Here is an 11,236-nt window from a genome sequence, read left to right as displayed (position 1 = left end):
TGCCACCAGTGCTCGGCACAGTGGAAAAGCACCCTTCCCTCCTTTTCTAACAGGCTCGGTGCCATAATGGAAACCTATTGATGATGCATGTCTGTGAGCCCACTATAGCTAGGGAAAGGTGAACTCTATTGGTAGGGAGATGTCTCCGGACTAGATTCAGAAGGACCAAGAAAGGTTGACAGTGCTGCTGGAGGTGGGACACAGGCAAAGCTCAGCTTTGGGTTTGTTGTTCAGTGTTTATTAAGTAGATTCAGTCTGGTATATGATACACAGTTTCAAAAGGAAAAGGGTTCCACATACTTATGACATCAGTGCATTTAGCAGTAATACCATGGAGATAACCGCTCATTAACAGCTCATTGGTCTTCTGGTAAGTGAGGGAAAGAGGGCATCGGCCTGTGCTAGTCATTCCACAAACAAAACAGAATTTAGTAGCCGCATCACGTAGAAAGACACATCCTAAGAATTAAAGTATTAAGCCACATTTACTGGGAACTCTACAGAACACAAACACTTTATAGAGCATTGAGGAGGAGGTCCTCACCTGCTTAGAAGAGCCACATTAAGTTGCATAGGTGCATATCTGTAAAAATATAATTTAGCGGTGAAACCATTGATTAATAAAGTCACCTTTAAAAGTTGGTGCCATCCACTGCTTGCGGTAAGTGCCTTATGCTTACTGTCTGGAGCCCCTGACCCTCCCCAGAGGTGATGGGAACCCTGAAGAAGTGCTTGTACCATCTGCACTGAAAGTCACAGTCTCACCTGATATGGAATTTATGCTCTTCCAACATGCATCTCAGTTATGCCAGCAGATTGATGACTTCTTGTGTTGTCCCTAAATCCTGCCTGGCTTGCTCCTGAAGACCCATGAGTCCTCTTGACCTTCTTCTATTGCCTGCTGCCCAAAGAACTTCCTCCCAGAGCTGGGCAGTGAAGTCCTGCCTTGCTGTCTCCTCTGTGTGCTAGCTCATACCCAGCGGACAGAAGGTGCTATCTTGATTCCTCTCCTAAGTGAACACATGATAGAGGCACAGAGCGTCCACCAGGCAGAGTGTGTTGGCAAGTCTGAGTTCAAGGTGGTGTAGGGTTTTGTTTTTAGGTGGAAACGGGTACAAAGTGAGAGGTTTTGCTTTGTGGCTTTGCTAAGCAGATGAGCTAGTGAGGTGCATCTTCCTCCTCGAGCACACGTCTTGCAGAACACACAGGGATGGGGCATCTGTACATGTAAACAGTACACTTCCACTGAGTCCAAAATTAGGAGCAAAATACAAAGGTTCACATTGGTCTTAGGTAGATACAGGCAAGAGAGGATTGAGCTGTTGAGCTCAGAAACAACAAAACAAAGTTTCTAAAGCACCACTAAATTATATAAAAATCAGACCACGGACGGATTGAAACTGGTATTCTGGTGAAATACTTTACTATCTTGTAAAAAGTTTTACAAAAAATTACAAATTAAAAGTATCAACCCTCTGAGATCAAAGCAGCATTTTGAGAATGAACTGGTAGTTAATCCTATAACCACCTGTGGAGTCATATGTGGCCCTTGAGAATAGGGAAGGACAGATGGGTTCCATCTGTTCCAAGTCCTCTTAAGACCCTCCTCGCCCTGCCTGCCCGCCCCTCCCCAACACCATCCTTGGGAATAAACTGTCCATTTGTTGAGTGGTGTGAGAAAAGGCCATGTACGCCATCACTGCTCTAGCGGGTCATCCACCACTTCTCTTGACACCTGCAGGATCTGCCCTGCAAGGACGCTGGCACTGGTGTGCCCTAAACCTTCCATCAGCCTCAAGTGGCTGTAGGGCAGGGCTTTGGGGAGCTCCCCTGGGAAAAGGCAGGCCCAAGTCAAGGGGAAGGCTTGAAGCTGCATCTTTTAAAACAAAAGTAAAACAGAACAAGTCCCCTGACTGAACTAGGTAATAGAATCCTCTGTCCATATTAACTTGCTCCTGATATGGCTGTCTCTGAGGCTTTGGGGACAGCTTCTCTGGGAGGAAGTCCAGGTCAGCATGACAGCATCCACTGTCCTGCAGTCCCTCTGGAAGCAATCGGCACTGGCACTGGTTCTGCTTCTCTTGAAAACATGTAGAACCTATGCTTATACTATACTCTGGGAGCAGGCTGCTGGTGGCTGCTCCAGACAGTAGCTATGGTGACTGATCAAGACTGCTTGCACTTAGGAAACACCACTTAAGATGTAGATCATGCTCGCTCTTACAGATGTGTCCCACGGGGGTGGAGGGAGGAGTCCCTGCCTAGTCTCTTCTCTCGTCTTCCAGAAATGCAAACCATTTGTGTCTAGCTGGGGTACTGCCTCTGGGAGCAGAAACGACACGGTAAGCAATTGATACCAGAAATTCTAGAGCGGCGATTGTCTCTGCCAATTTTTAACATTAATATTTTCACAAATTGCTGGGGTAACATTTTGCAAAAGATCTGATTACTTTGTAGTATTCACACACAAAAATAAATATTTACACAAATTCAAACATCCAGGAGTCTTACTGAGCAGGTGGGGAACCGGGCACATGGTTGGCCAGCTGTGGGGAGGCCCTGGGCACTGGAGCTTGTGCTGTACGAAGGGGGCTCAGGTGTCCTGGCCCAGTCCAGAGGCCTGGTGAGCGGGCACATGAAGGCAGAGGTGGTGTGACTGGGTAGGCATTGGAGGCCATCTAAAAGACCACATTTAACCCCAGGGAGGACATGTGCAGGGTGAAGAGCCCTGCCTGGCAGCCCTGAATCTCAACAGGTAGGGAATCTGCGCTGCGCTGCCTGCCCACCTGTCTGGGAAGGGACACCTGCTCTGGGATCGAAGGTGACTTTTTGTGGCTGTCCTAGTGTCCACTCAGCCCTAGCTCCCCTGAGGCCTCCTTGCTCTGAGGGAGGAAAGGCAAAAGGGCTTCTGCCAGCTCTGGGCAGGGGCAGGCAGCAGAGTGCTGCTGTCATGGCTACGGAGTGTTGAGGGAGAGGCCCCCTGGCCTGCTGAGGTCTGGGTGAATCCCTGGTTTTAGCAGCACTGGTAGGTATTGCACAGAGCAAGAGGAAGTGCCTATCAGGAAGGAAGGAAACCAGGTCAGCTTTTTCTTGTCCCTTGTCACACTCCAGGGACTTGGGTTTCTTAGAGGACAGGCCTTTCCACAAGAAAGTCTGATCCTAGGAGAACACAAGTACCCCCCCCCACACACACACACACTTGCACCAATTACTCCCTTTACTCCCACCATGAGGTGAAGGTGGAAGCACAGTCCACCCTGGGGCACACAGGTGCCTGACAGAGCTGGCCATGAAGAAGTGGCCCTTCTAGCAGGTTATCTGGGGCTGAGGCCTGTGTTCATCAGACCTGGGTCCTTGACCAGCTCCCGGCACTGCATCCTTCCAAGATCTCTAAGAGCCAGGCAATGGCAAGCTGCTGGTTTGTAGGGCCAAGCCCCTCGGTCTGATGCAGTTAGATACATTGTGTGGGAGTTGGGGAGACAGCCATTCAGAACACACTTGGAGCACATCCTGGAAAAGCCCACGCTGGAGTGTGAGGTAGAATACAGGTGACCGTGTGACTGGAACTCTGGAGGATGGGTGGGTGCTTTTGTTTGCAGTGGGTGCGGGTGAGGTCCTCCTGTTTGGCAGTTCCTGGCAGTGTCCCTGTGGCAGCACTGGGATCTGCAACAAGATAGCCTAGTGGAGTGTGGTAGCCTTCCCAAGGGTGTGCTGGGCACTCGAAAAGCGAGCTGGTGCCTAACTCTGCTGGCCTCCAGCCCGCATCAGTGTAGTGATATGGAATGTTAGGTACAGGGATACATCCTTCTGATCAGATAGACACAGACTGGCAATCTGTACAAACACAAAAGAATCCATTTCAGAAAAATAAATTACTAAGGGGAGAGGAAGAAAGGGTCCACGTTTGCTCTTCTCAATAAATATGCAATTCTGCTCACCTAAGACTTCAAAGGTAATAATTGGGATGGGGGTTCTAACATCAGGGTCCATGAAGGTGAATTCTAAGTAGAGCTGCAGCCCCTGTGCCTTGTCAGGGGAGCCCAATCCTTCTAGAGCTGCCCCATTGGCCTCTTTCCAAGCAGGTCAGAGCACCCGTGTGGTGAAATTAAAAAAACAAAAAAAAAAAAGGAAAAAAAAAAGTGTCCTTGTGCCCAAAGTCTCAGATGCTCGGACTGTGGCTAGAAACAGCTCTTTTGGATCCCACCTCTTTCAGAAAATGTACCAACTGGTGAGACAGGAAGCTGGGTCCAAGCTGGGACAGCCTCCTTCCCTGGTGTCGTGCATTCTGGGGCCAGTGGGGTCAGTTCTGCTGTAAAATGAGGTTTTCCAGTTCATCCGCAGAACGCAGCAGGAAGGCTGCAGACTCTCGGTAGCCGGCAATGAGCTGCCGCACAGCGCTGATCTCTGTGGGGCTGAGCTGAGCCGTGGGCATGGTCCTGCTGGTGCTGTTGCTGGGAGGGGTGGGTGTGGGAGGGGTGGGTGTAGAGGCCCCACCTTTCATGCTGAGGTCTGTGGGCCCTGTGGAGATGCAAAGATGGTTTTAGACTCCATAAATTTTAAAGGAAGTAGAAGTCCCTGCCTGTATCTGGGAAGGGTTCCCTGTGGCTGGGCATAGCATTAGATGGAGACCACCCTGGACTATTTCTCTGACAGCTGTAATCCCAGTATCTAGAACAGGGCTTTTACATGACAAGGATTCTAGGCTGAACCTCACTGGCAACCACATGGCAAATGTGTGGACGGTGGACCTGCCTGAGGAATGGGGTGGCATGCATCAGGCTCTGGCATAAGGCACAGCAGGGCTCCAACCTAGTTTCCTGCCTCTACCCATGCCTTTCACTATCTTTTGAGGACTCCCACCAGACACAATCCCAGCTCTGGTCCCCAGAAAAGAAAGAGGCAACCTGGAGACAAAGAAGCATGTATGCCTTTAACTCCTGACTCCTGCTTCTCCCCAGGTAGTGGTCAAGGTTGGAACAGCAATAATAGCCCCAGGAAGGAACTGTACTATAGGCACTGTGAGAAAGAGCTGTTGGTATGTTTGGGGGACAGCAAGGTGCATGTGCCATTTCTCCAAAAAAAGGACAGTTGAGAGGGGAGGCATGCAACATAGCACATGTTACAGTGCGGCCGTGAATAGCCCTCATCACAGCTTGGAGAGGCAGCACCCCTCCCCTTGAGGGTTTGTAGGTGCTTGTGGATGGAGGAGGGGCGAGGTCTGCTGAGCCTCAGCTCCTCTTCCTCTGAGATCTCTGTCCCAAGTGAGGAGGCTGATGCTGCTGGGGCTGAAGAAATAGAAACCACAGGACCCAAAGAGGACTTCTGGAGAAACTGTCTGTTGTCTGCCCTCTACTGGCTGACTGTGGCAGCAAAGGAGCCCAAGCTCTTAAAAGCTCTGGGTCAAGGGCACCACAAGCCACCTCTTTGCCTCTCCTTAACAGCTCCACGGGGTGGGCTGCAGCATTGGGATTCAGTAGGTATGTGCTCAAGTCTTTCTTTGCCCCCTCGCTCCTCCAGACTTTAAATTCCAAAGCAAAGCCAGGAGCCTCTGGGGAACAGGGGGTTACATGGAGCTTGGGAAAGCACAGGCAGAGCCCAGCAGACAGGCTTTTCAGCCTTGGAGAGGACTAGCTGTGGTGCCCACTGGGACAGACTTCTCAGTAGGCCTGGAACTTTTGGGATAGATTCCCAGTAGTCATGGAAGTGTTAGGAGCTTGAGAAGCCTTGTAGATGTTTATCAAGAAGATAAGCAAAGAAGAGAGCTGGAGATGACAGACCATGTGCTTTGACGAGCACTGTCACCCTAGCAGCTCTTCTTTCCTGCCTGTTGCCCTGAGTCCCCTGCCTGCCCTCATCCTTCATCTTGGAGGCTGTCTTACAAGATGCTCCTCTGGGCATCAGCATGTCTCCACTTCCCTGTAGGTTTTGATGGCCAGGCTTGTTCATTGCTGAGTTTACACTGTAGAGATGGACAAAACCTTGTCTTGAAGACGTCTAGACTAGAAGGAACGTCTGGCGATAAATTCTGGAAACAACTGTTGCTAAAAGGAAGTTGGTGCAGCCCCTCATTGGCATCTGTGATTTGAACAGTTTGTAAAGTTATTTTTTGCCTCTAACCAGAGAATGTGGATGGTTTGCTAAAAAAATTTCCTTGGGGATGTGGTCATTGGTGAAATAGCTACTCTGGGTTCAATTTCTAGCACTACAAAAATAAATGGCCGAACAGTGGTGGCGCACACCTTTAATCCCAGCACTTGGAAGTGGCAGGCAGATCTCTGAGTTCAAGGCCAACCTGGTCTATAGAGTGAGTCCCAGGACAGCCAGGACTGTTACACAGAGAAACCCTGTCTCAAACAAACAAACATTAATAAAAATACAAATGAATAAATAACAATGCTCTTGGAACTGAGAAGGCAGAACAGTTAGGTCTGTTATAATCAAACACAGGAAGAAGGAGAAGGGCTGTGTGTTGTAGAAACAGAACCAATCAGGTGACTGGCTTCCATGTCGGTAGCCTCTGCTAGTTTCTCAACATCCCAAGTGCAGGACCCAAAGGGGATGGGACAGGCTTGATTCCCTCTGGCTGTCTCTGGTCTAGGCAATGTCCAGGGTATCAGAGGCCACCACCTGCCACAGTCAGAGGTAGTCCCAGGTTTCTCCCCCACTCCCCAATTCCCAAATCTCAGCTCACTATTCATGGCTGCTTAGAGAGCTCTCCCACGCCTCCCCATCCCTGTTTCATGTAGCCTGTATGATGTGGGACCATCCCTATGCAGGCTCTGGTTACAGCCAGACTCTCGGGTTGCTGGTGGCCCCTATGGGGCTAGTGTGGGCACAAGCTGCCTAGCACCCCAGGCCTGAGGAGCAGAGTCTGATTCTATCTAAGCTCATTCCTACCTCCAAGTGACAACATGAGCAAAGTGGGGAGGATGAGCCATTGGCACAGCTATTGTGGGGTCCAGCCTGCACCAAACAGGACAGAGGAGGGACGGCTCTGTGACACAGTAGCTCCTGCTCCTGCTTGTTTCCCCAACCACTGGAGCCACCTGTGCTCACAGGTCAAGGCTGTTCCCGGCAAGGAGGAAAATGGTCAGCATGTTGTTCAGAGATAGGATACCCCTTGATCTCAGTTCTGACTGCTATTATTGTCTTTCAGGACCCACACCCTCTTGAGAGGCCAGGGAGCCACCACAGCTGCAGTCCCAAGACAGGCCATGCTGCGTGTACCGGGTGAAGACTTAGTATGTACTGCCTGGGCATGACTGGTTACCGGGTCATCCCTACCTCAATCCCCAAGAATTCTAACCTCCCTGATCCTGAAACCCACTTCAGATACCCCAGCAATGGGGCTGGAAGGAGGGTGGCTCTGGGTCAGCCATTCTACCTGGGGTGCGCGCCACTCTGGCCTGGCTCTAGGGATTTAGGCCAGACAGCCTCTTATTTTAGGTTAAGATGCATAAGAAGGGATGAGAGGCTAAGCCCAAGCAAGGACCTTCCAGACACCAGCACTTCCTTCCAGTTCTGGAGCACAGTAAGCATGAAGGTGTGGAGCAAGAGGGTCGGGGGAGCGGTGGTGGTGGAGATGGCTTGGGCTTTCTCCCACAGCTAGGAACCGGCTACTCAGGGACAGTCCTAGACCCCATGCTCCCCTGCCAGAAAGTGCCCTTTCTTCTACCTGCCCCCTTCAGTAGCAACATGATGTCTTCCAACTCCCTTCAGTCCTTGGCCCCTGAATAACATTGATGCATACTGCCTCTGCCTCCTGCCCTAGAAACATTCTCATCACTGGGTTACAACAGGATGATGGAGGCCGAGTCTTCTGTGCCTAGGAACTCCCAACCCCAGCAGAGTCCGACCTCCCCTGACCACACTGTGCCTGCTGGCCAAGGGCTGAATGCCTCTTCCGCTCCCATATAAAACAATGCCTAATGCTACAGGAGGGGTGTAGAAGGTATCTCTGTCTCTGTCTTCCTCCCACTGCCAGGTGTAGCACCTGTACCACAGACTCCTGGGAAGCACTTGCCGAGCTGCTCAGTTTAGGTATGGAGCAGAGGAACCCAATGTCTAACAATCACCAAGATGACGTAAATGGCGGCTCTGTGCATGGACGGGCTAAGTCTGGGTCAGATCCTGGCTCTGCGACCAACTCACAAGGAGGGGACTTTCAGGGAGTGAACCAGAGATGGGTACTTGCAGTGACTGGCAAAGGCAATGCCATTAGAGATGAGAAGGGAGTCAAGGTTTTCCTGACCTCATCTGACGACTGGCTGCTAACGGGGAATCCGAGCCATCGCCCCTCTCCTCCCAAGGGCTACTGTGCAGACCACGCTAGGCACTATCTGGAGAACAGGCCTGACCCTACTTACCGTTACTGTGATTTCCTGTCTGGAGGGAAGCAGAGGGCTGCAGGTTGCTGCTCAAGGACCCATAGCTACGGTAGCTGTAGTTGAGGCCACCATTGACGTACACAGGGTCCTGGGAGTAGGCAGAGGCTGGCAGTGAGTAGGTGGAATGGGTGATGGCTGTGGAGTCCCGAGAGTGTTGCTTATCCAAGGCTATGGGTTCGTCCTGCAAAAGAGGGAGGACAGTGCTGGGAACCCAAGGCACAGCAAGCCTAGTCACCGTCCCTGACACGTGGAAGGCAGAGCACAGTCCTGTGGTTCCTGGGACCCAGTGACGTGACTTAAACTAGGGGATGCTGTTGGTTCTCTTTCCTTGGCATCTTACCCCAGGGATCTCGCCTGACTCCATCCTTTCTGCCCCCACAGTGCCATCAGCCTAGGACTATGTGACAGCTGCGCACCCAACTGCAGGTGAGTGTACAGTGCCCACTGGCCTCTGCCCCCTGGGTGAGACCCCGCAAGCAGCTAGCACGAGCACATACTTGTGAGGACTGGTAGATCTCCAGGCGCATCCTTTTAGCTGCTTTTCTTGTCTCACTCTCACAGGCAGCTGCTAGGATGTTTTCTGCCATGGCTGAGGTCAGGTGGGGAGGAGTGGGTCTGGTCTGCAGGCAGAAGGGACACAGAGCTGGTGTTTGGGCTGGAACGGCCCTGGTCAGGGTCAGGGTATGGTAAAGCAGGTGTCTGGACCTGTATTCCTCATTTGTGAAATAGGCCTACTGAGAAGTTAGGGTAAAGGGGTCTGGAGAACAATGATGGTGTCACAAGCCAGGGTGGCCTGGAGGAGACGCTCACCATCTCCATGCCATTCTTCTTCATGCGACGACAGGACTTGAGGTATGTGCGAATGCGCTTGCGGGCCCGCTCCTGGAACTCAGGGAACTGCCGGCTGCATGACTCAATGATGGCCTGGATCTTCTCCTTGGGCTGCTTGGAGATGGGCACCATGCGGTCCAGGTTCTCATCCACAAACAGCCGCACAAACATCTAGGGAGACACAGGCCATGGGAGGGGCTGGCCTTGCCTGAGACTCATCCCTGTCTTACCAGCCCTGCCTGGTACTCACATTGAAGGCCTTGAGCCGCTCAGGGTCCATGCCCTCTGAGTCATTCATCTTGTCATTGTCCTCATGGTCATCATGATCATCATCGTCATCATCTGCTGTGGGGGCCCGGCCCACTGTCAGGTCCTCAGGACAGCCACTGACCTCAGTCTTGATGGAATCATAGCTCCCAGAGCTGTAGGGGGGAGACTGAAACAGGGCAAGAGACAGGGAAAAATCAGAAGGCTGCCTACTTGACCTCTCATGGTAAGCTTAGGGGACCAGGCTGGTGAGCTCATCCAGCTGCCACAGGAGTCTTAGATGCAAGCTCCTCAGCAAGTTAACCCTGCCTCCCACTATGAACCAAGAGGACCAGCTCTGCCCGCAGTATCCCTGGGCTACTGCCAGGAGGCCTGGCTGCAACAGCACATAAGGGCCTTGCCTCTTGGAGGCCATGGGTAAAGTGTGGTAGCAGTGTCCACATTGGGACCTGCCATGTTGAGGGAAGGAGACAAGAAGCCAGCCTCTTTTGTGTGCCAGGCTCTGTTGGGGCTTCCAGGGCTCCTCCTGGATCCCCAAGGGACTGCAGCCTTGAGTTGACAAGGGAGCTGCCATCAGAGCAGCGAGTGTGCTGTCTATCGGGAGGAACAGATGGGCTGGGAAGGGGGGGGGGGGGGGCATGAAGCAGGGCGCGCAGTCCCCAGCTCGCAGGCTGGGCTGTTTTTGCCTATCTCCCAAGAGATTACTCTAAGTCCCGGGAAAGCAGGTATTCAAGAAGAGCGGGAAGGGCCTGCCTCGCACTGCCTCACCTTGAATGGGTTCAGTCAGACGACAGGGAAAGGTGGTCACACCCGGGAAGGGCACAAAGGATTCCCTTCTGTGTGCTAGGACCTATTTGGGCTTCTGGATTGAAGCCTGCACTGACTGCCTGTTCCTCCTCAGACTATGGCTTCTGCTTTCTCCTGCTTCCCAGCCTTAGCTTGCCCCTTGTGCCCCAGCTCTACAATACTCCACAGAGCCCTGGCTCGAGGCTGCTGTCGTTTGCATCTGTGGCATGTCCTGACCGGCACTAGTGTGGTGGGTAAGTTGGGCTCAGGAGGACACACAGTTGTAGTCTGGCACTGTGATGGTGGCCACAGCCTGGCCTACAAGGACCTGTTGCTCAACTCTGGTCCTCAGGCCCTTCTCGCTATGACATACAAAGCCTTACAGAGGCAGAACTCCAGCCGTCCAGAACAGAAGTGTGGAGTCAAAACACATGTAGGGCACAGGGCTGCATTCTGGTGCCATGGACATGTCAGATCGGCAAGTGATTCTTTAGCTGAACCTCTGCCAGGGCCAGAGCAAATAAGAAAACTGTAGGAGCCGTTAGTGCCACCCTTGTGCCATATGGCCCTGGGAGCAGTGGCTAGCGGAGTGCTTTGCCAAGCAAACCTTGCTTCCACCCTCAAACAGCTGCTCTCTCTGGTCCCTGGACCTACTTCTCCCTTGATCCCTATGGCTGTGCTACACATGTGGTACAAACTCCATTCTGTCGCTTTAGATCATGTCTTGGGGCGTGTATCCCACCCCTCTGCAAGAGACAGGCAAGGACAGAAGAGTTTGTTGGGAGTAGGCAGGTGTTCAGGGAGGCAGATTTGAAGAGGTGCTCCAGGAAAGCTGGCACCTGCTGTCAGGAAACCTTAATGACACACTACAATGTGTGGAATCACGGGCCATGGTTGGGGACCCACTCTGCCCATCTCTATACCCACATCAGCCTGGTCAAGGGAGGAGTTCCGCAGCCCTCATT

The 11,236-nt window shown here is 52.2% G+C and overlaps 1 protein-coding gene across 3 annotated transcripts in view; it reads right to left on the bottom strand.

The window, feature by feature from the left end:
* Nucleotides 1-225: 225 nt before the first annotated feature.
* Nucleotides 226-11,236, bottom strand: part of Nol4l (nucleolar protein 4 like) — a 118,583-nt gene continuing 107,572 nt past the window's right edge. For all 3 annotated transcript variants that reach the window (XM_041670359.1, XM_041670360.1, XM_041670361.1), the window contains 5 exons: nucleotides 9,469-9,654; nucleotides 9,198-9,389; nucleotides 8,885-9,007; nucleotides 8,367-8,568; nucleotides 226-4,518 (listed from right to left, as the gene is read on the bottom strand). In XM_041670359.1, the coding sequence (XP_041526293.1) occupies nucleotides 4,301-4,518; nucleotides 8,367-8,568; nucleotides 8,885-9,007; nucleotides 9,198-9,389; nucleotides 9,469-9,654 (921 nt within the window). In that variant the 3' untranslated portion in view covers nucleotides 226-4,300. The remainder of the gene's footprint in view (nucleotides 4,519-8,366; nucleotides 8,569-8,884; nucleotides 9,008-9,197; nucleotides 9,390-9,468; nucleotides 9,655-11,236) is intronic.

This window comes from Microtus oregoni, unplaced genomic scaffold, assembly GCF_018167655.1.
Source record: "Microtus oregoni isolate MIOR12 unplaced genomic scaffold, Mior012 000020F_ref0000438, whole genome shotgun sequence".
Lineage (NCBI taxonomy): Eukaryota > Metazoa > Chordata > Mammalia > Rodentia > Cricetidae > Microtus > Microtus oregoni.
This window is presented reverse-complemented; position numbering and strand designations above follow the sequence as displayed.